This window comes from Terrapene carolina, unplaced genomic scaffold (assembly GCF_002925995.2).
Source record: "Terrapene carolina triunguis isolate 2854851 unplaced genomic scaffold, T_m_triunguis-2.0 Scaffold137, whole genome shotgun sequence".
NCBI classification, from domain to species: Eukaryota; Metazoa; Chordata; order Testudines; family Emydidae; genus Terrapene; species Terrapene triunguis.
In genome coordinates, this window is record NW_020664488.1 from 483,129 (window position 1) to 506,345 (window position 23,217).

General features: G+C 41.8%; 1 protein-coding gene across 3 annotated transcripts in view; it reads right to left on the minus strand.

Annotated features, from left to right (window-relative positions):
• Positions 1-2,707: 2,707 nt before the first annotated feature.
• LOC112120748 (H(+)/Cl(-) exchange transporter 5) overlaps positions 2,708-23,217 on the minus strand; it is a 121,140-nt gene continuing 100,630 nt past the window's right edge. For 2 of the 3 annotated variants that reach the window (XM_026653363.1, XM_026653364.1), the window contains 10 exons: positions 21,586-21,685; positions 18,998-19,185; positions 17,826-17,948; positions 17,053-17,259; positions 15,611-15,691; positions 13,545-14,087; positions 10,581-10,767; positions 7,337-7,735; positions 4,648-4,864; positions 2,708-3,914 (listed from right to left, as the gene is read on the minus strand). In XM_026653363.1, coding sequence (XP_026509148.1) covers positions 3,824-3,914; positions 4,648-4,864; positions 7,337-7,735; positions 10,581-10,767; positions 13,545-14,087; positions 15,611-15,691; positions 17,053-17,259; positions 17,826-17,948; positions 18,998-19,185; positions 21,586-21,685 — 2,136 coding nt within the window. In that variant the 3' untranslated portion in view covers positions 2,708-3,823. The remainder of the gene's footprint in view (positions 3,915-4,647; positions 4,865-7,336; positions 7,736-10,580; positions 10,768-13,544; positions 14,088-15,610; positions 15,692-17,052; positions 17,260-17,825; positions 17,949-18,997; positions 19,186-21,585; positions 21,686-23,217) is intronic. The other variant, XM_026653365.1, reaches the window with a different exon arrangement.

The window sequence follows — 23,217 nt, forward strand, 5'->3', positions numbered from 1 at the left end:
CAACTGTGTTGGAGAAGAACCATCCATGTTTCAGTCATCACAGTTCATCTTGATGATATCCTGCAAAGAGATCATGTTGCCTCTCCCCACGCTGCCGCCTTCTTGCTTCCTCATGAGGGAAGGCCCAGAAAGTTAAGAAATGGTTTCTGCTTATTTTTTTACCTTAGAAATATAAAGTCTTTTCCTCCTTCCCTGTTTTTGGTAGTGGATTTTTGGAGGACTAGAGCTCTCTCAGCCTTCCATTAAAGGGGCACAGGGACTGCCATTTGCACAAACAACTTTTCATCCCAGTGCTTGACAGGAATGGGTGTGACAGAGGTATTAAACATTTTTAAAGAACAGCCTTGACTAAAAATGTCTTCTCTCAATTGTTAATGCTTCACTCATTTCTAGTCTCTTACCAGTTCTCCAGCCCTCGCCAGAGTCCTCCCACAAAACAGGGAGATTGATAAGAAAACCCGAACACACCCTCTTTATTGAAAAAAAAAAAATCTTTCAGGTCTTTTTACATCAGAAAGCAGCAAAAAAAAGGGGCACACTTTTCCTTTTCTTTGAAAGTCATCTTTAAGTCCCTCCTACCACCACCTTCCTACATTATTTGCTCTGTACCATTATGATAAACCACCACCTTAGCCTTCCTTCAATTTGGGGCTCTAAATACCCTGACCCATGAATTTTGGGAGGAATACTAAGGCCAACACAACCAGATCTTTTCCATTCCTTTTGTGATGCCATAGACGGTCCTCCACCCAGCTCTATCAATAGAATGTTTATCAAGCAGGGTCTCCCAGAACTGAGGATCCACTGCAGGCTGTGCCACCCACACTGGGCAACCACATCAGCCTTTAGGAACCAAAAGGAATCTACTGCGTAATGCAGTGAGCAAACTTCCCCTGGGATGCCAGCTGGTGCAGCCTGCAATCCAAAGTAAACTCACCTAAGGTGGATGAAACGCTGCAAGATTCTAACAATCTGTCGGCTCACACCTCGTTCTTGTATGGATGCCAGGCAGATATTTCCTGCTGTTAAGCCCAAGAGCCCTTTAGTGCCATAAATTTTATGTAGTGAGCAGCATTTCAGCAAAACCCTTTCCTCTCCTTAACTTATCCTGGTTAGTTTTTATTACTCAACAGGTATACGCCTATGGCAGTTGGGGAACAGAGAGACTCTGATGCCCATTCTCCTTGGAACATGGGCCAAGGCCGTGGCTGATACTGGACTAGCCCATTACGATGTTCCATGCTGCTGTTTTTTCCTTCCATCTCCTCACCTGGCCCACAGTGTGCTTGAACAGCAGTTCCTTTCCCCACGTGACACGGGAACCCAACAGGTGAATCCATTTGAATACAACATACTGACAAGACTGGGCAATCTTACAAGCCATTTTAAATCCTCTCTAAATATGGTGGTCCAAATGATAACAGCTCTCAAAGAGACTAAATTAGGACCATGGGGTGAGAGCTTGAGTCTTCCACACCTAAGGAAACTACAAGAAATGTGAACTTAAAGCCATTTGTCTCTTCCTGGAATGGAAGTGTGAGAAGGGAACAAAGTTCTGTGTTAGGAATATGGCATGGGGTACACGACATGACATTTGTTCTCCGGCTGAGATAGATTTGTTTGTTTGGTGCAGGCTTGATTATAATTTAGCCAAAAATAGCTTTTCATGGTGTTCTTTACAAACACTGGGCACATAAAGCATTAGTTTGTTGAGGAATCAGGGACAGCACTTGGAAAACAGGACAAAACAGTTGTTTCAAGGGTAAACCAAGACTCCACGTGCAACCCATTGATAGAGCTGAGGATAACAGAATTTAAAACCTACTTGTTCTGAATTGCAAACATTTTCCACTCCTCCTGTAAAAGAGGGAACAAACAGCTGTCTCCTGCTGAACAGGAAATGCTGAAGACAAAGTCAAGGCTTTTATTTTCCAAGCAGAAGATACTGGATGTGGTGATAACATTCTGGTCAGCAGACTTGACTTCTCCTATTCAATATGATTCGAGTAGCAGCTGCTGTTGTCTTGTTTGTTAGGATGCTGAAGCAGCGGTGACACCTGCCCACTGCTGGAGAGGCTTTGAAAACATTTGTTCTGTGCTTCAAACAGAAATCAGTTGATTTACACTGGAGTGAACTTTTAGTGCTCATGGAAGTCCGATTTATCCATAAAACTGGTTTATCAAAGGCAACCTAGATGGTGTAAACTTCCCACGTTGCCTCCTACTCTGAATGGACCTCGTCTAAGGATGAGGGGACTTCAGTCCCCAAAGTCCTTAGCCAAGACTGCCCCAAAAATGGCCAACTTGTGCTAAATGTAATGCCTGTTTTAATGGCCCAATAATTGCCCATCAGGAGCTAGACTAAGAACACAACTCATTTCTCATAGGCAGCTTGATAGTTGAACTGCCAAAAGCAATGGCCAAGTATTTGGTGCTCAGTCAATTTTGGCCACTTCCCTGAATTCAAATCGGTGAGTCAGAGGTGAATGGCAGCTCTGCATTCCATTGCTAATCCTTAGCCATGTCTATAAATTGATCTGGGGTGGGTGCTAAGATGAACAGGCTGGTTTCTGGTTGTATTTCTGTACTTTGAAAGCGTCAGTAAACGGTCAAGTGATCTCATTAATTGACACCGATTCAATTTGCTAGAATCTGGGACAAACAGAATTGGGAAGGACCATCTAGGTTATAAGTTATCCTGCTGGAGTGATCAGGAAGGGTTTTTTATTGCATAGTTGGTGGTAATAAAACAGACAGCAGCTGGAGAATGTGCATAAAGTGGCAGTGTTACTCATTCCCAGAGACAGGATTCCATCCTGAGTTTGGCACAGTAAAGGGCATGGAAAAAGGGAACAGAATATGCATACATGTAAACATTATGGATCTGGGAAACTCCAATAAAATAGACATACCCTTCAACATAAGACACTGCTGATTAAGAAAGAGGTCAGTTGTGCAATATCTGTAACATGATCAGGGATCATTTGGAAGGAGTGCAGTAAAACTTGGGCAATAACTCACGACTCTGTCTTAACCCTTTCATTGCTTATTAGAGAGAAGGAGAAATCCTTGGTCTTAACCAACTAGGGGAGAGTTGCAAGAATATAACCAGTGAGCCCTTCTGCTCTCCCTTTGGGTACTTTTAACGAGCAAATCAGAGGGTAACTTAATACATTCAGAGAAGTCTAAAATGAAGCTTCACTCTGATTAGAAGCAGAGCTTCCAAAACAAGTCCTCATTTAGCTGGACACTGCATGCAGGAATATGTAGATTTACCTTGGGTTCAAATATAGAACTCAAAAAGCCCCCTTAACATTTTGCTGATTGCTTTTAGAAACCTAAAAAAGATCAAATTTGTGTTTTCACCAAGCAGCTGTCTGGGAATTGTGGCCCTTAGTTATGATCATCTCTTTCTCAGGCATCTTAGTGCTGTGTGCAAAAGTCATCCTTCTCCTCCATGGCTTTTGAAGACTTAAAACTAGATAGTCTTTTCTTCCCCTCCCAACATTAGTTATCAAAGTTCAAATAAAATAAGGGAACAGATTTAATTCTGTAGCATTTTGCTTTACTCCTTCATGGAATCTTTCCAATGCAACTTCACAAAAGCATTATTATAAAGTCTTTTCTTCTAAAGAGAAGATTAATTTCCACAGATTACGTAGTGCAATTGGTTATTTTGTAGAAAAAACATGATTATCTTCAGCTCCATACAGGAAAACTCTGAAGATAGCTCCAGTTTCTTAATAAAAATAGAAGAGAAAATCCACGGTCTTTTATAAAGTTTCGTTTTTGTGTTAAACACCCAATACTTATTAGTCTGTTTTTAATTGAAGAGTATGGAATCTGGGTCTTGATTAGCCATCTGTGCAATGTGCTTTAATACATCCTTTTTGGTAATGATCCCAAGTAGTTTCCTGAAAAGTTAATTAACAGATTGTTAGCATATGAGCTCCTTTCCCTGATTTTCCTCCCACAATGACTCTATGACCCTGGCTTCTCGGATGGCAATTCTAATCCATGATTATCATCAAATGTTTCCATGGCTCAGAATGCTAAGACTCTATGCAAAGTGTGGAATTTACGTTTCTGATCAGACCACTGGGTCAATCTGCTTTGGGTATCCTTATCTAAGCAACCAGATCTACAAATATTAGTCAACAATTTATTTTAATTCTTCCCTCATACCCATCTTCCACAGGTTTTTCTAAAAACATTTCATTTTGCATTCACCAAAGTGTCCTGAAGAGAACCAATGTCCTCACACACATGCCCCTCTGCCCTTCCTCCACACAGCTCAAGTGGAAAAAGACTGTCTCTCAGGTGCGGTGATCTGACATGGTGCTGTGCCTAATGGCTTTAACCCCTCCCAAACGGTTTACTGCCTTTACCAGCAAGGTCTATTGTTTTAACGCAACTTGTTGGTGAGCTACCCCTGCTTTTTACTTTTTCTATGCTTTGAATTCTCTATTATATGGATGTAAAACTAGAATGACTCCAACTAAATCAATGGGGTTACTCTGGATTTACACCAGTTGAAAAGGAGAGAAGAATTTGGCTCCCTGAGATCAAGAAGCAATTTTTAATGCTTTGTATTCAGCGCTACCCTATTAGATTCCCAGCCCAAATTCCTCTATGCGGCGTTCTCACCCATTGTGAGTGACGAGGCACTGGCGCAGTCCCAGCTTGCGGAATATATCCACAACTATCTCCATGGGCGTTTGGTCTGTCACTGTGAATGGACTGAGGTCCAGGATGCTCCTGAGTTTGAGCATGGACGGGGAGCTCGGAGGCAGCGGAGGAGAGTGGTCAGTGAAATAAATAATTGAAGTGCTCACAATTCCATCCTGCTTCTTCCGGGCATTTTCTGAGTGAGAGACATTGTGGGTTATAAAGGGAAGACATTTAAAGTATAGGTTTTTCCTCCCTCTGTTTCCATTCACAGAACTTTAAAGAACCATTCCTTCATCTAATCAAGCAAAGGAATAGCAGAGGCTCTCTCCCAAGCCATCTGTCCAGCCACCTGAGAGGGAGGGGTGAGGACACTGGACACCAACTCCCTTTTCTTCAGCTGAAGATATCCCAGCCCCCGGGGCACCATAATCATCCCACTCCTGAACGCTACTTCAGCTCAGCACATTACATTCACAACAGAGTTTGGATTAACTTTTTGGTGCTGCCAGACCAATTGCATTACCTTGTTGCTGCCAAGAAACCCACCTATAGAAGAGCATTTCTGGACATGACTAGAGAACAATGCTGGGCACAGATCTGCTGCTCAGGAGAAGTGAGAGAGGGATACTAGTTTGCCTTTATGTAGCACTAGTCATAAAAGGACCTTCAACCAAAAAAGGGTGTCATAAGGAGGAGGGAGAAAACTTGTTCACCTTAGCCTCTGAGGATAGAACAAGAAGCAATGGGCTTAAACTGCAGCAAGGGAGGTTTAGGTTGGACATTAGGAAAAAGTTCCTAACTGTCAGGGTGGTTAAACACTGGAATAAATTGCCTAGGGAGGTTGTGGAATCTCCATCTCTGGAGATATTTAAGAGTAGGTTAGATAAATGTCTATCAGGGATGGTCTAGACAGTATTTGGTCCTGCCATGCGGGCAGGGGACTGGACTCGATGACCTCTCGAGGTCCCTTCCAGTCCTAGAATCTATGAATCTATGAAAAAAAAACCTACCCATCTAGACAGAACTTTTTAAGATGGGCAAACTGAGGCACACAGGGGTATGCAACATGTTCAATGCCCTTACCCGGCTACAGAATTGGGTCCCTTTCATATTTAGCAGAGAATAATATTTTATAGCAACTTAATAGATAGGGATCACTATGTATACTTGATTAGAAAGATGATTCCCCCCAGTCGTTGAAGACATGGCTCAGGTAAGGTACTCTCCATCTTTGTAAAGTTTACTTTAATGAGAGTAGCAGACTTCACCTCCCAACCACAACAGGCCAATCTAATACTAGCCATACCTACCACAGTGCCTGGATACCATTTAATTATCATTATTGCCTAAAATAATGAGGAGAGCGGCTGGCCTGACTTCCAAAAGTCAGGATTCAGAATGGTGCCCAGCTTAGACATTCGTCAATCAGATCAGACAGACTGCTGGGAACGAATTCTTTTTTGTGCATCTTCAGAAAGCACGAACTACTCCACTGGAAAATCTCTGCACAGTCCTGACTAAATGAGACCATGTTGTATCCCAGTGCAGTCAGGCCCAAGGAAGGAAATCATTAAGCTGTAATGTACCTTTTCTGCATTTCCTTCCCTCCCATTGTCAATGGCTGAAATATTTAGTAAGATACATATCAAGAGCAAGCATTCCCATACTGAGAGCCAGTGAGTGAAGTCTGTACTTCATACAGCCTGCAGATTCCCACCAAAATCAACAAGTGTTTTTTGTGCACTACAGAGTCTCTCACTAACACGAGCATGAACAGGGCTGGTTCACACAGATCTGGGTCCCCCCTTACAAGCTACATTAGGGGTCTCAAGAGAATGTTTGCTCTGCCTGCTCAAACTCCTCTGCCATGCCAGGCAAAAGGATTCCATCCCACAGAGCACACCAACAGGTAGTATGCCCAGAGACAGTGCCTGTGTTCATGAAGTTGAGGACAGAGTAGGTGGGGAGTTCCTGATAAGCAGGAGGGTAAGGGGAATTTGCAACATGCCCCAGACAGTGCTGTGATGAAGAAGGAGTAATCCTTATTTCTCAAGCTCTGGGTCAACGCAAAGCTGCTCACACTGCCCACCAAGCGGCACTGAAGCATGACACGCAAATAGCACACTAGCCTTTCAACCTGTCCCTTGTGGAGTGGAGGTTGATGGGAACTCCGTGACTTTGATCCTCCATCTGCAGGTTTGGCAGCACCATCTCAAATGGCCGTGGGTGTGGATGAAACAATAACAAGTCGGTATAAGGCAACAGCCAGACCCACTCTTTCAAGTGCATCTCAGGTTTTGTTTTTAAGTGCACAGAACCAACAATACTCCAACCACATTGAAGCTTAGCTGCAGAAACTGTCTTTCAAAAATAAGTCAGCCAATAAAATAAAATATTTTTAGTTGCTGCTGGGCCAAAGCCTTATTCTCCCTGGCAGTGCTCTCGCTGCGTTGATTTAGTCAAACACACACGCTGAGTAGCACTTTGCATACCAAGGCTCGGGGTGATGGGAGTTACATGCCCTGATCACAGGCATTGCATAACGGCAACGTTCACCGAAGCTTACATCTACAGCACTCTATTTAACAAGCTGTAACCGGTGACATTTAGAGGTCTCCGACTGCAACGCTTTTATCCACATTACATTCCGCCCTGGTTCTCTTACCAATTGAAATGATGACATCTCGCCGGAGGACAAATCCGACCAGCCTCTGGGACTCCCGGGACACCACCACCGGATAGCCGCTGTAAGTGGTTTCATTGATTATGGCCTCTACATCCTCTACCGTCATGCTGTCCTGTGTGAGGACAGTCAGAACAGGGTCATTCCGGCGGGGCCTCATTACGTCCATGGCGAGAGTCTTGTGCGAGAACTCCTCCTTGGCTTCTAGGAAGGGGTAGCCATTGAGACGAATATGGGCATCATAGATGCCCTCCCGTCCAATTGCATCTGCCACCCACTTGCTAGTCATGGCTGCAGCCATTAGAGGAACAATGTATTCCAGTCCACCGGTAAGCTCAAACATAATAACCACCAGCGACACAGTCATACGGGTTACTCCACCTGCAAAGCAGAACACAAGTCTCAGAGTTTGACACACTCCTAGGGATTCCCAACAAGAGCTCCCTTGTTTCTGATGTGCAATGTAGGCATACTACACTAAAGTCAGCTCTGCTATCATGAGGATGTAGCAGATGGACATCCTAGTCTTCACATTCTACGGACAGACAGGACATCATTTTCAAGGTTACACTGTAAAACAAATGTGAATATAGGTAAATGTTACTTAATTACAAAATGTCCATGCTTTACAGCAGATTGGTTATACGTTTTAGTCTGGGATTATAGGAGTCATTAAGTTTGTTTTGGATAGATCTGCTTCTCAGTGTCACTTAAATTCCATGAAGCCAGGAGCCAGAGTTGTTCCTTTGGGCTGGTCCACACTAACCCCCCACTTCGAACTAAGATACGCAACTTCAGCTACGTTATTCACGTAGCTGAAGTCGAACTATCTTAGTTCGAACTTACCGCCGGTCCACACGCGGCAGGCAGGCTCCCTCGTCGACTCGGCGTACTCCTCTCGCGGAGCAGGAGTACCGGCGTCGACGGCGAGCACTTCCGGGATTGATCCGGGATCGATTTATCGGGTCTAGACAAGACGCGATAAATCGATCCCAGAAGATTGATTTCTTACCGCCGGACCCGGAGGTAAGTATAGACGTACCCTTTGACTCTCCCATACTACACAGAAGTAGCCTCAAGGAACCCCACACATTCATATCAGCTGGTCGGGCATACTTCCGATCTGGACTGTTGCCTCATGTTTTTGTGGACAGAATCATGCAATTCAGTGGGTCTGCTATCATGAAGAACTAACAGAACCTCTGAAATGTGTCTGATATTTACATTGGTTTAGTAAATTATTTCCTTTGACAGTTTAGATTTACATTTATCAATTTCCCAGCAAGCGGGAACTGAGAACCATTAGTTAGTAATAAATATACATGCATCTACACACGAATATATTTTTATATATAAAAATAAAGTACCAGCTGGTGTTTCTTAGTCCCAGCTTGCTGGAAAGTTGTTCATTGTTCCTTGACAAGAGTTCAAAAACTGTTCACACACACACGCGCAGAGTACAGATCTGAAACACCTCATAACCACAAGGACAGATAACTGTTTATGATCCATTACTTTCTTTCAGGCTAGTGTACCGCCAAGCCAGGTGGCATTCTGACTCTGTCATTGTTGCCATCTTCAGTTCCTTGGACGGCCATGGGAGGATACAAATGGCTTTTTAACTGCTTTGGTTTAGCTATACACAGGCATTTTGAACACTGGGAAATACATACACATCGGTTTTCAAAGCAAAATGGATAAAAAAACATTCAGAAGAGCCTGAGTGACCTAAGCTCCTAAGTCACTTTTGAAAATGGCACTTAGGCTCCTTTGAAAATTTTACCCAATGAAGCTGCCTTCTTGAGTTCTGAGTCCCCATAGCTACTTCTAAAGCTTTGTTTTTTTACTTTTACATTTTACAATAATATGGGAGTTTTTCCTCCAGTAACGGTCTTCTGCTTTAAGTGACATCTCCACTTCAGCATTTGTCCACCAGTGACAAAGACCATTAAAAACAATCATGTTTATTTAATGCTATTGCTTATTACAACATATGGAGTACTCTGCCAACAACAGTGGAAGTGACTGACTGATCTACTTCCAAGAAGATTGATAATGTTCTAAAATAGCATGTTTACATGCCTCTTATTTTACACGCTTCTCCAAAGCCAGGAAGTATTTTAGATTTCAACAAATGCATTACTCCTTTTTCCTAACAGAACCCCAACACCAGAACAATGGTCCCCAAACTGTGGGGCGTACCCCCTTAGGGGGGTGCAAAGGAATGTTGGGGGGCACGGCAGGGCCCAGGCCAGGCCCCACAGTGGGGTGGGAAGGGAGCGCCACCCAGCTCCGCTCTGCCCTCCGCTCTGTTCCAGCCCCAGATCCGCCCACGGTTCTGCTCCCGGCCCTAGACCTGCCCCCAGGTGCAGCCCCAGCCTTGGCCCCTGGCTCCCAGCCCAGCCACGGCTCCAGCCCCAGCGTCAGCCAATGGCCCCAACCATGGCCTCAGCTGCAGATCCGGCCCCAACTGTGGTCCTGCTCTCAGCTCTGGCTCCCGGAGGGAGGAAGGGTGCAACATAAAAAGTTTGGGGGCCACTGGGCTAAAAGTAAGTATTCTGAGTTTTCAGACACGTGTCCTCTCTGAAAACAGCAGCAGCAGGACCGAGATAAATCTAAACTTCCAGGGTTTGCTCTACTACTTCCACTTGGATGCGTTAACTGAAGTTGGTGTGACTTGTGATGAAAACCAAAGGCACAACAGATCTTTGGAAAGCATAAGGCACATTGCAGCCCATTAGGTTGGGAATTGTGTCCCAGGGTAGAACCCAGTCAGATATACTCCTACTTCACAAAAAGGATTTTTGTTAAATGGATGAAATGCTCCCCAAACCCCACAACAGAGTACATGAAACAAGAATTGTACCATGAAGCAGAAAGGCTGACAGAAGGACTGAAAGCCTAGAGAAAGGCTTAAAATCAATTAGGTTGACCAGGGATTTAAGTATTTACTCAGGAAATTCCCACTGAAGTGTTTCATCTAATTTCCAAGGACATCCTGGTGCAGATTAGACCAGGCAGAAATATGATCAATACATTACGCATTGCAAAGTACATTTTCAAAGAGCTTCCTCTCTCTAGATAAAAGCAGTTTCAAAGTCCGCAAAACTAGTAGCATTTCGCACAAAATCATTTCTCTGTAACTCCGAAGGCAGCTCTGTAGATAACTGACAAAGTATCACACTAAGTTTTGGCTTTAAACTAGCAGCAAATATTTATTGCTTACCTAGACATGCTGCAGCACCAACCATTGCATAAAGGCCAGGAGTGATGCAATCAGCCCCTTGACTGCACCAGCCACTGAAGATAGTCCAGTCATGGTGATAATAAGCCAGCTGCTCCATTCCTACACCTAGTAGTCTGCCTACTATGGCACCAACCGCCATGCTGGGAATGAAGAGACCCGAAGGGACCTACCAAAAAAATCCAACACATCAGTGTAAGGTAAAGGTATGTTTGCAACAGTAAGTCAACATACACGGAGGGTAACAGACAGAAGTTGAACGCAGAATCAGTTTAGCAATCGTCAACTATGATTGTTGGCGATAATCGTTAAACTATGTACTGATCTGCTGCCTGCAGAGGGAAGGATACATACTGTACTGACACTGCTAGGACGTCCTGAATGAACAGGTAAAATACAATGTCTACGGTGCCTGCCTGGATAATGCAGCCCTTATTGTAACATTCATTCTCAGCTCCCTACGTAATCAACTGTACTTACCTGTCACTCACACCTGAAACCGTGCAAGAGCTCTGCTGTAAGGAACCTTGCTTTAGCCTGAGGAGCCGACAACTGATCATTTCAGGAAACGCAGAAGAACTGAATGAAACAGACACCATGCTTTACAATATCACCCCCAGCCCCCACCCCATTTAAAGGAAAGACATGGGGGCATTCAACATCCCAGAGGAAGGTTTAGGTACCACACACTGCCCCCTTTCCTGTCTTACACTTCCACCATTAGTTTGCACTCCCATGAAAATGTGTATGCTAGGCTCAAATCTTAAGCCATGTACATTGTTTATGATAACTCTATGGTGACACAGCACCAAAACACAATTGCAGATTGAAAAGGACGTCTTATTGTGAGGTAGGGTGTTCCAGAGCCAGTCTTTATTTCTTTGTTGGGGTTTACTTACACTATGGTGGATTATACCTGCATACATAAAGTACCCCCTACACCCAGGATTTGTTACCATACATACCTGGTTACTGTTGCTTTGTTTAATAAGTTTCTAATAAGTCATTGTCCTCTGAGAATAACAAAATAGCTATACACACAATATATATTAGTGTTCCCCTATGCCTTTCCAGCTGGACAACTGCTGTGTGTTGTCATATGTGAAACACCCGAACGGAGTGAAAATTCCATCGCTAAAAATAGAAAAATCCCTCTCCCCAGCATGAAAAAATTCTAACTGAGCCTTGCCACAGTGGTCCCCAGAATAAGGTCTTACAGGGACCATTAGTGATTCTCACAGCCATATTCACATCATTTACTCGGACATGATTTGGCTTATAAAGTACAAAGTGCTTTCAGTCAAACTGTCAGACTAGCTGAAAGCATTACATCTCTTGTCTCATACATTTGAGCACTGTCCACTGTAGCAAAGGACCACTTCACTGTAACATTAAAGGGGAAGTTGTTTTGCATATATTTAGTGATTCATAGGTTTGCCTTTAGTAGAATTAGATGATCAGTCACTTTTCAAATACTGGGGAAAAGAACCTTAGTTTGCAGTCCTACCGCCAGCATCTCAAATTCCCCCCCTTCAGTTTCTTATGAGGAAGCCTCCAAGTGCATTATAATTTTAGTGGCTCAAAAGGTTGCAAATGAATAAGCATGAAAGGGTCTCATATCTGATACTCTATGATAATAAAAGCTTTTTTTTTAAATATGAAAATAGCTCACAACCGGTGTCAAAGCAAATCATGTCCAAAGGAGGGTATTTCAAATTAACTATCTTAAGAAATGACCATTTAAAATAACTCAAGCTGAAAAAAATTCCCAGGGGCTACATTTTTATAAGAGTGCACTTTGATTCTGCCTGCAAAAAATGCAGAAGCTGTAAGGATGTGAGAAATTAAGTTGCGATTGTGCATACAATTAACTTAATATTTTATACATGCAACTTCACTCTCAAGTTCTAGTCTAAGCCTCCAAAACCAAGACAATTCAGAACTGTGCTTGTTGCTCCATTTTAAAGTAATCTCAAGAAGTGGGTGTGGCGGAGGTGGAGATGCTGTGTGAATACTATGTAGCCTGGTCAGTGAGGTGAGATTGTTGTACATTGGGTTATAAGACTTATACGCTTAATAGAGGCTATGGATAAAACAAGTAGGAAAGCAACCCAATGGATCTAGATAAGCAGCCTCCCAGCAAACACTGGGGGCAATTACAAGACGGTGGCATACTTCTAGGGTGAAGTATTTTGAACTATTTTGCCAGGCTGGGAGCCTATAGGTCAAAAAGATACTAAACAGTGAAAACCTTTTCAGGAGAAGCTGGGTCAACTGTCAGGAGCTGTCAAGAAGACAGGCTGGCACAGGGAAAGACTCTGCAGAGGAGTCTGAAGGCGCTGAGGCCTTCCCCCCAGATCCAGGGAAACGGTAAGCCACAGGGAAAGGCTGGCATGCATATACACTGGGTTATTGCTTTTGAGATCTGTTTTCTCTGAAATGCCTTTGCTTTGAAAAGGCTGCCTGGTTATCAGTTACCACTTGCTCCTGGGGGAAAGAGATCCACAGGCACTGAAGATAAGTCAGGCCTGCTGTGATGATCACAGGGGACTGCAGGCAAGGCCTGGTTTGAGAGAATCACATGATCCTTCTAAAGACAGGTGATGGCTCACAGCCTGAGAGGGATGCACTCAAAGAAAACAGCAGGGGTGAGAGATGCACTTAGCCCAGTAATTGTGACAGTGGAGTGTTGCAAAACACTGCTAAGAGTAACACTGCTAACTACCAATAACTGGGCACAATTAGAGGAGTTTAGAATGGGGGTAAAATTTGCAAGAGCATATTAGTCACTTTGCATGAGGTCATCCCACTGAAAGTCCATGAGATGTAGGCTATTAAGTGATTAAGACTCATTTGAAAATTACTACACTTGATTCTTAACATTTATAAAGACTGACATGGATTTGAATCTTTCTACCTGCATATCATTTTACACATCATTCTCACCTTCATGCCAAAAGTGAATATGGTGATGAAGACTTTTAGGATAAGGGCCAAAGCCAGCTGCCACATAGCTGTGTAGACTCCTGGGCCAGCGGCTCGGTCCGGCAGATCATCCCCTGTGGTGCTGTTGAAGTCATTCACGTACTCGCAGAGCTTGGAGAAATCCAGGAGCCCACAGTCATTGAACAGCTCAGAAATCAGCTCACTGGTGCTCATACGGGTATACTCATTGGGGAAAGCCAGAACAGCTGTGATGGCAGTCACAACAAGCACCTCCAGCACAGGATACTTGCCAAGTTTGGTTGTCTTACGTCTTCTGCACCAGGCAATGTTGCTGCGAATAAAGAAAGATCCCCAAAGACCACCAAAGATTCCCAAAAGGATGAATGGCACGAGCTCCAGAAGATGCCAAGGTGTGTGAAACTCCACGTAAAACAAAACCAGACGGCTGTTTCCAAAAGGGTTGATGGAGCGCAGGGTGAACGCTGCTACCAGGGCGGCAAAGAAAGATCTCCACAGAGTCTTGAGGGGAAAATAATAACTCACCTAAAAAGGGGGAAAAGGCAGATTCAGTCATTTATTGTAAACTGACATTAATTACTGTCCAATAAGAGCTACCGTTGTATAAAGTAGGGTTAAGGACTCTAATGTAGAAGGTTGGTGCGAGATTCCTTACCTATCACACAGTACTGTATATATAAACAGTAATATTATACTCAACGAATTACACACATGCATAGAGTAGTCTTTATACTAGTGTTTGCATACTGTACGCTAAAGATAAATTGTTTTACTCAATTTACAACCACCAAGCATTCTAAAACTTAAAAAAATTGGCTATTTAAAATTCCAAATTGGCCTAGTAATAAGCCACGGAACAGTCAAGCTACTGCTTCATTCAAAAGGAACACCCTTTTATATAGTAAAGTGAATGGCATAGTAACCCTGAGCGCACCATGTGTGTACCCTACTGATACTATCCATTGGAGACTTCAGTCTACTTCCACATTTTGGGATTAAGTCATAGGATTTCCAAGCTGTATTTACAATGAACACATGTTAATGAAAGATTATTTCAGAAGTGCAATCGATAGCGATACTAGGCAGAATGGAGAATTCTTTCCAAAACACGGTACACGGTTCTGGGCTTGAAAATATAAAGGTGGCAATGCTTTTTATTTAGTAAGGGGGAAAGGGGCATCTAGATGGCCTCACTGATTAATAGTTGTGTCTTATACCAGGTACCCAGGCCTGATCTTGAGTTCCATTCTTGATTGGTCGCATGGAAGATAAGTTTTGTGGTCAATCTGATCATATGTGGGCATTTGCTGCATAGAAAGCCATCCCCAGCAGGGTAAGTGAATATTACTTTGAGAATGTTGTGGTACAAACTGCTGACAGCTGGAGCTGAATGACTGGTTACATATCACTGATTAGTTTGGCATGCTGCATCAGAGCTGAGCTGTAAGATAGCTGCTAGAGTGGCTACCACGATCTTACCACTCAGAACAGGGATGAGAGGATTGCTAATAGTAACATTAAATTCTTAAAAGAGTAGCAATGATCTATTCCATTTATGTGGCTTGTGACCCCTCCAAAACTCAACTAAATTAAAAGTCTCCTTGGAGAGAACCAAGACTGGATTATCAAGGTGGATATAGATTAGGATTGAGGTACACTGTCATCTTTTTTAGGGGGGGGAGGGGGGCAGGGGAGTAGTGCGAGACAGAGTTTTGGAAACAAGACTATGAAAACTGGGGGGTCACTGGTTAGTACTGGCGTGCAATGGCACAGCTGTGTGGGGGAATTATCAGTATTGCTGTAAAAATAAAGACATTAATTCACATCCTTCAGCAGTAAACCTTTCAAGACTCGAAGCATTCAGCTGACACTCACAAGCATTTATGTTGCTTAGCTGACTCTTCTAAATACTCCAAATGATAGTTAATTGTGTATGCTTCCTCTGCATCAAAACAGCCATGGAGGGGATTGAAATGCTGTATGTTTAAAGCAGTTAGTATGTGTGCAACAAAATAACATGCCAGGAGTAAATACAAAGTTTAGATTACCTCTTCCAGACTAAACAATACCCCTCCAATTGGTGCACCAAAAGCTACGGACACGCCAGCGGCTGCAGCAGCTGACAAAACCTAAATCAAGAGGATAGAAGTCAGACATGGACAATAGTTATATTACTCCTTTGTTCAAGTAGGTACATTTTGTACAACTCAGATTTCTATTGTATAGCTCACCTAACATCTGAATTGATTTAAAATATAACCACAGTAAACAGGTGAAATGACCTAAATAAACTGGAGATTATTCCATAATTTACTACAAAATGTTATCATTAACATTTAAACAGCTCTCTAGTCTCAAACTTGGTAGTATCAATGTAGTTTACAATTACCTCCTTCCTCAGATTTCATGTTCTATATTTGTCTTGGAAAAAGGTTCAGTACAAAGTCACAATCGCATCTCAATAGCATAAACACAAAAAGGTATTTTCTTGTTAATTCTACAATCAACAATCACATGGCTATCTGTATTCCTTACACCTTTTATCCAGTTTCCTAGAAATAATTAATTCATGAAATTCTAAACAAGAGACTGCATGGAGTCATTCATGATACTTAAATTGTGTCTTAAAATAGTGTTGTATTTATGGTTGCCAAAAGATAATACAGACAAGGCGATACTAGGATCTCAGCCATCACTTTCCAAGAGTTGCCATAAAATGTCATAGGATGTTATGATAACATTTTGTCGTAACTTATGGAATATATTTTCAATTGATTTAGGTCAGTTCATCTGTTTACTGTGGTCATATTTTAAATCAATTCAGATGTTAGAATTCTCTCCTGAACTAGTTAGGCTCTTATCATGCACCCATCTCCATGGTATTTGAGTGTCAGATGGCCCAATACCTCAGCCTGTACTTAGGTTGAGTAGTGTTTACTCCTATCCAAGTCCACAGAACTTTACTTGTGCAAATACTATAACTCAAAGGCTGCAGAATTGTCAAATCAAATCAAAGCAAGTTTATATCACTTGCTAATATTTATCTCACAAACCAGAAAAATCCCTACCCTATGTACATTGTGGAAAAGTATCATTTCCTGGTAGAAATATTTTCACAAGGGAAGCCAAACACAAATATTTTTTGCTCCAAATAAGTTGTGTTAGATTAAGAAGTTGGTGCTAGATTCCTTACCTATCAGACAGTGTATGTATCTATCTATCTATCTATCTATATATATATAAACAGCAATATTATACTCAACACATTACACATGCACAGAGTAGCCTTCATACTAGTATGTTTGCATACTGTATGCTAAAGATAAATTGTTTTACTCAATGATCTGCAGAACCACCATTCTAAAATTTTTAAAAATTGGCTACTTATATTCCAAATTGGTCTAGAAATAGTAGTAAGCCATTCAGCACCTAGTGCAAAGCCCCACAAAGCCCTGCAGTTTTTAACAAGGTTACAGCATCTTTGTTTTACCTCTCTGCGCTTGGCCTCATTTTTCCTGTATTTGGTGAAAAGGTGACACAAGATGTTTCCACAACAGCAAGCTACATGCACCAAGGGGCCCTCTTTCCCCAAACTCAAGCCAGATGATACTGCCAACACCAAGGTAACAGTTTTGATTATCAGGGTCCACTTGCCCAAATAGCCTCTAATGATGAAACCACTCAAGATCGTTTTGATCTGAAAGTCAAAGGAAAGTTTTACAGCCTTTCATTCAAACATTTGGTCTGCAAATTGACTAGATCTCTATTTTATCAGAGGCCCACTATGCTGTCAAGGACTTTGTTTTACAGCTTTATTAAACACTTTATAGTTGCTAAACAGTTTATTTCTTTCATATTTTCACTGAAAGTGAAACAAAGTTAACTGTTTGGTCACGGACACCAACTAATCCCTGCTGAGCTGCTGGCTGGCATACACTAAGTGCTATACAAATAGTAGTGTTTAACTTCTGTGATGACATGCTGATGGGAAAGGTGCTTTTTAAAATATTTTTGCAGTCATTACTTGGAGACATGTGAGACTAGTTATATTTGAACACTGCAATTTGAAATGAAGCAAAAAGTTAGACCATTCTGTTCTTTTCTAGTTTTACATTTTTAAAAAGTGCAATTTTCCTTAAATTTCCATGGTATTGTCATCTTTTGATGAACAATTACATCCCTCTATCCCAGAAGCAACCTTAGGCCAAATGATGGGAAATATTTCAGACTGCTTTGTTTGAGGAAAGTGACAGTCAGACTCACCTCTGGGATTCCTGAGCCACAAGCATAAGGTGCAAATCCCCTGACCAGCAACACTGCAAGGAGAGAGAATACCAGGGCCCAGAGAACATACATGAAGTAATTGAGAATGTATGCAAATGCCCCCTGAAATGGAGAAAAAAATTGCTTGATTTAGACTGTCACCCTCAATCAAAATCACATTATCTATTAAATATTTAGAGAGATTGACAGGGAAGAAGGGAAGCATGTAGAATTTGTGTTTTATACGGGTGACCACTTAGTACGGGGCAAGCCAATGGATATCTTGTGAGCATACAGGACGTTGGCTAATAAAGTGGACCATGTGGCTTTAAGGACAGGCTTAACATAGGATAAAGATCTACACCACCATTTGAACAAATATGAATGTTCTACTTATTAGACACACTGGTACAGAACACAAGCTCTTAATCCTGTTCTCCCAAAAAAACCCCCAAAAAACAGCAAATTCTGCATTGCCCTAAAAAGATTTAAACTATGCAAAAAACCCTTCGCGAGGCTAAGAACTCAAATGTGTGTTAGCACACGGATACCTTTACACAATGTAATAAGCTTTCAGCTTCCTTCACTGGATAGAACATAAACATAACTAGGCTTGGAAGGATTTGATTTTTATTGGCAAATGTCGGTAAACATCAATTTCACTATATGCACACAAACTGACAAAATATTTCTATCAATAATAATCAAAATGTATAGATAGGCAAAGAAATACTACTTGAGAAGTTTGATCTGAGGATATTTACTTCATATATTTTGCCATTTGATTTTGAAAATTTGCGTCTCAACAATTAGCGAGCTTTAAGTTTTGAATCTCAGTGTCTGTCACGAAATAATTGTCTGACATCCAATTGTCTGACACACCCCATAATTTTACACAACTGAAAATTTTAAAAAATGCTTAAAAATAAACACTGATATTATCAATCAAAATTATAAAAAAAAAAATATTTAAAAAATCGAAGTTGCCAAGCCTAAACATAAAGTAGTGAAGTTATTTTTATTCATACAACTGAAAGATGCCAGCATTGGGTGCTAAGACTGATGGACACTTCAGGCTCGAAGTATGCTTGCTTTACAGCAATGAACCCTGTGACTAAGTAAATGTGCAAAAAAACAGACCAGCAACAGAATCAATTCTTTTTACACCTCACCTCTCCATGGCCAATTATAAGCTGTGACCAGCTCTCCCACTCTGGGCACTTATCCCTATCCTCAAAGGTTGTCTCATTGGAGTTCCAGCAGCAGTGTTCGTGGTTAAACCAGAAGCCTGACAGACACAGCCCTTCTTTCAAATCTGTCATCCAGTGGGCAGAGATGTCTATCAGACCAGCTAGAGAACCTAATGTGAAAACAAAGATAAAAAGTTAGGAATTATCTCACACAGAGTGCTGGAATCTCCTGAATGTTACATTTCCTGTGGCATTCTGGCACATTTACCATAGGGCCGAACACAACTCTTGCGGTACTTATGTACACCTCTACCCCGATACAACGTGACCCGATATAACATGAATTCGGATATAATGCGGTAAAGCAGCGCTCCGGGGGAGCGGGACTGCGCATTCCGGCGGATCAAAGCAAGTTTGATATAACGCAGTTTCACCTATAATGCGGTAAGATTTTTTGGCTCCCAAGGACAGCGTTATATAGGGATAGAGGTGTACATACAATTTATGTTTGTTTTTTGAAGAGCTAAAGAGAAGATTCACCTACGGATGTTTTTAAATGTGTGTGGGAGAAAAGTGCCCCAATATTTCAACATTTGACAGACAAAAATTGCACCAAGTCCCACCCCAGGCATCAGAACATAATTCATTTTGGTTAGCAGGTAAGTTTTTCCAACATCAATATGGTGTGGCAGATAATTTTTGAGGTACAGAAGGGGTAAGATCACATTTATGGAGCGCCTAAACAAAGAAGGTCTCATGCTCTTTACAGCACTTAAGCACTAAATCTACAGTTATACTAACAACATTGACTCTGGGGCATGAGCAATGTAGGACTTGAAAAAAACCATTTCCAATAGCCACTAGAAACCAAGAAAGTCACAGGCACGTGCCAAATGGAAATAGGAGAAAGTTGGTAAGGAAACAAGGTCTATGTTTTTGGGGTGATATTCCCATGATCCCTAACATCCTTAGAATAGATACCTTCAGATGAGTTGTCCCCAACTTCCAACACTGCAGGAAACGTCACGTGTTTAATTACCAAGGTGGTGACCATGAATGGAGTCAATCTGATCTATATCAGTAAGTCTGGGTACAATATATTCCAGAGGTCATGCTAGATGTTTAGCAATACTCTTCCAACGCACATTAATGAAAAAGGGCCACAACAAAGTATAATTTCCATGTGTCAATAGGCAAATTATCTATGTAAATATGAATATATCCGCATCGTTTATTGTAAGAGTTTAGCTGCTGCCTGTTGATTTATCACTGCTCCACTGGCTCCAGTTGCTTCTGATGTAATTTAAAGCTATCTGCAAATCTGTCTCTCTGAAAGGTCTGGAGTACTTGTGGCACCTTAGAGACTAACAAATTTATTTGAGCATAAGCTTTCGTGGGCTACAGCCCACTTCATCGGATGCATAGAATGGAACATATAGCAAGGAGATGTATATACATACACAGAACATGAAAAGGTGTGGGTTGTCCTACCACTCTAAGAGGCTAATTAATTAAGATGAGCTATTATCAGCAAGAGAAAAAAAACCCAATTGAAGTGATAATCAAGATAGCCCATTTCAGACACTTTGACAAGAAGGTGTGAGGATACTTAACATGAGGAAATAGATTCAATGTGTGTAATGGCTCAGCCATTCCCAGTCTCTATTCAAACCTGAATTGATCCACACATTGAATCTATTTCCCCATGTTAAGTATCCTCACACTTTCTTGTCAAAGTGTCTGAAGTGGGCTATCTTGATTATCAATTCAATAGTTTTTTTCCCCTCTCCTGCTGATTATAGCTCATCTTAATTAATTAGCCTCTTAGAGTTAGGACAACCCCCACCTTTTCATGTTCTGTGTATGTATATACACATCTCCTTGCTATATGTTCCATTCTATGCATCCAATGAAGTGGGCTGTAGCCCACGAAAGCTTATGCTCAAATAAATTTGTTAGTCTCTAAGGTGCCACAAGTACTCCTGTTCTTTTTGCGGACACAGACTAACATGGCTGCTACTCTGAAATCTGAAAGGTCTGGGAACTGGCTATCTGAGAGCCCCTCCCCCTCACCTTTATTCCATTGCAGCAATTAAAAATGAGCAAAAAAATCTCCTGCTGTCAGTCCCTGGAGTTGGCCTCTCCAGTACTGGCAGAAGAACTCGGGGCCCCAAACTTTGGAACTTGCTCCCTTTGGCTGCTGGCCAGAGCCATTCTTTGGTGACTGACGGGGTATGATGAAGATGAGACGTTTCTCTTTGATTTAGCATTTTCTCCTTGTTGGGCTGAGTCTTCTATTTGCAGTGGTAACAGCAGACTTAATATGCCCAGTAAGGGGAATTCTAGCTTGTTTGATTTTTGTATCATGACACACAGGCACTATGGCTGTAAGTGCTTAAATATAATTTCATATTCCACTGTAAAACCATGTAAGCAGAAATGGCGGCACTCATCTCTGGACCAGAAAGTCACAGGCTCTGGTCACACAAGAGAGTGTGGGTTAGAAGGAATCAATGCAGACACTATAGTGCAGGACTGGGAATTCATTTTAAACGGTATTGTCTTCTCACCTGCTAACAGTCCTATGAGGAGCATCAACAGCCAACCAGAGAAGGCATCGCTCACGCTGTGAATCAGGGCCCATGTTGACTCTTTACTTTTACTAGCAATCTGGAGGAAAGGTTTAAAAAGGCAGACATTAAACATTCTTTAGCAGACACATAGACAGATCTATTTCAGAAGCAGATGTTCTTAATTAATCCTAGAAAAATACTAATAGTAACGTTAGGGTCTGAGTTTCTCCCACCAATACACAAAATTCAGAGTTAAGATTCGAACTCTATCCTATAATCACGTGATTTTATCCAGGAAATGCAGGGTTTCCAGAATCAAAACATCCAGTATTGTAAGCAATGCATTACATAGAGTAGGTACAAAAGCATGGATCAAGGACAATTAAGCTTCCCAAAACCAGGAAAATCAAAGAAAAGATTAAATCCAACTTTCACCTTAAATGTCTTTTCCCATTTAAACACACAAACTTGCATGTTATTCTTTAGTTCTCTCAAACCCAGCATTTTTACTATTAATAGGACTGTTGTCCTGAGCAGTTTGTGGAAACAGAACTACCTTCAGAGCATTCCATGTCCACCTGTCATCATGCCATGCACCCTCAATTAGTATACTAATTCCTAGATAGATACATATTTTTCAGCAAGGTACAAATGCTTAGTGTGTTCAATCTAGTCCCTTGACCAGGGGAGGAATGACAGAGGCTGGGCATTACTTTGGGCACTCAAGTAGACTCTGATCTGTAATAAGCTCAATTCCTGAGATTGTCAAGACCTTGCATGTGTGTGTAAATCCCAGTTAATGGAAAGGTTATTTCAACGCGGCTTTTCGGGCCAGACATTTTGGTTCAGAGGTATTCAACTGTTCTGAGGTGGTCTCTTAATGCTTAGACACAGTTCTGAGTCTCAAGATCAAGGTTGATAACTTCTTCTAAGGCTCTGCCCTATAAAGTTTACCTAACATGAGAGACTATTTTAAGTTTGTTCATCTTACTGCTCTTGAAGGCTGTATGAAAGGATCAAATGGGGGCTATTGAGCGCACTAACAATTCTGATGCAAGTCCATTATTCTTCCTGGGTAAAAGACTCATTGGCCAAACAACAAATCCCCATTAACTGGAATAAAAAAGGTTAGCAGACACCTTTCTGGCTGAAGGATTTTAATTACTTGTTTCTTTAGATTTTGCCTTTTAGCAGCAAAAGCCGGATTGTTTGTGAGCATAGCTACTACTGACCCAGTGAGGCTGGTGGAGGGAGTTTTTGGAAAGGATAAATTAACTGCTGTAGGTTTCTTTTTACGGTGGCAATCTGATCTTTTTGGCCAGTTAGTAATTTTTGGTATGACCTGGTCTGAAGTTGTTTGTACAGAGGAGGTAGCATTATTAGCAGCATGTCTGGGCATTTCTCAACAAGGCTATTCATGCCAATCACCGGTTTTTCATTTTCTTTTCTATGCAATCCCTTTGGTTTAGTTCCCATCATAGATAGCGATGAAGGAGCTGTGGGGGTGGGAGAAATCATGCTTGTAGCATCTACACAGCCGTTTACAGGGTCTTTGAGTACTTGTTCCTCTTTGGGATAGTCTGGGCATCACGCAAGATTGTCACCTTTCCTGTGCTGACTGGCAGTCGT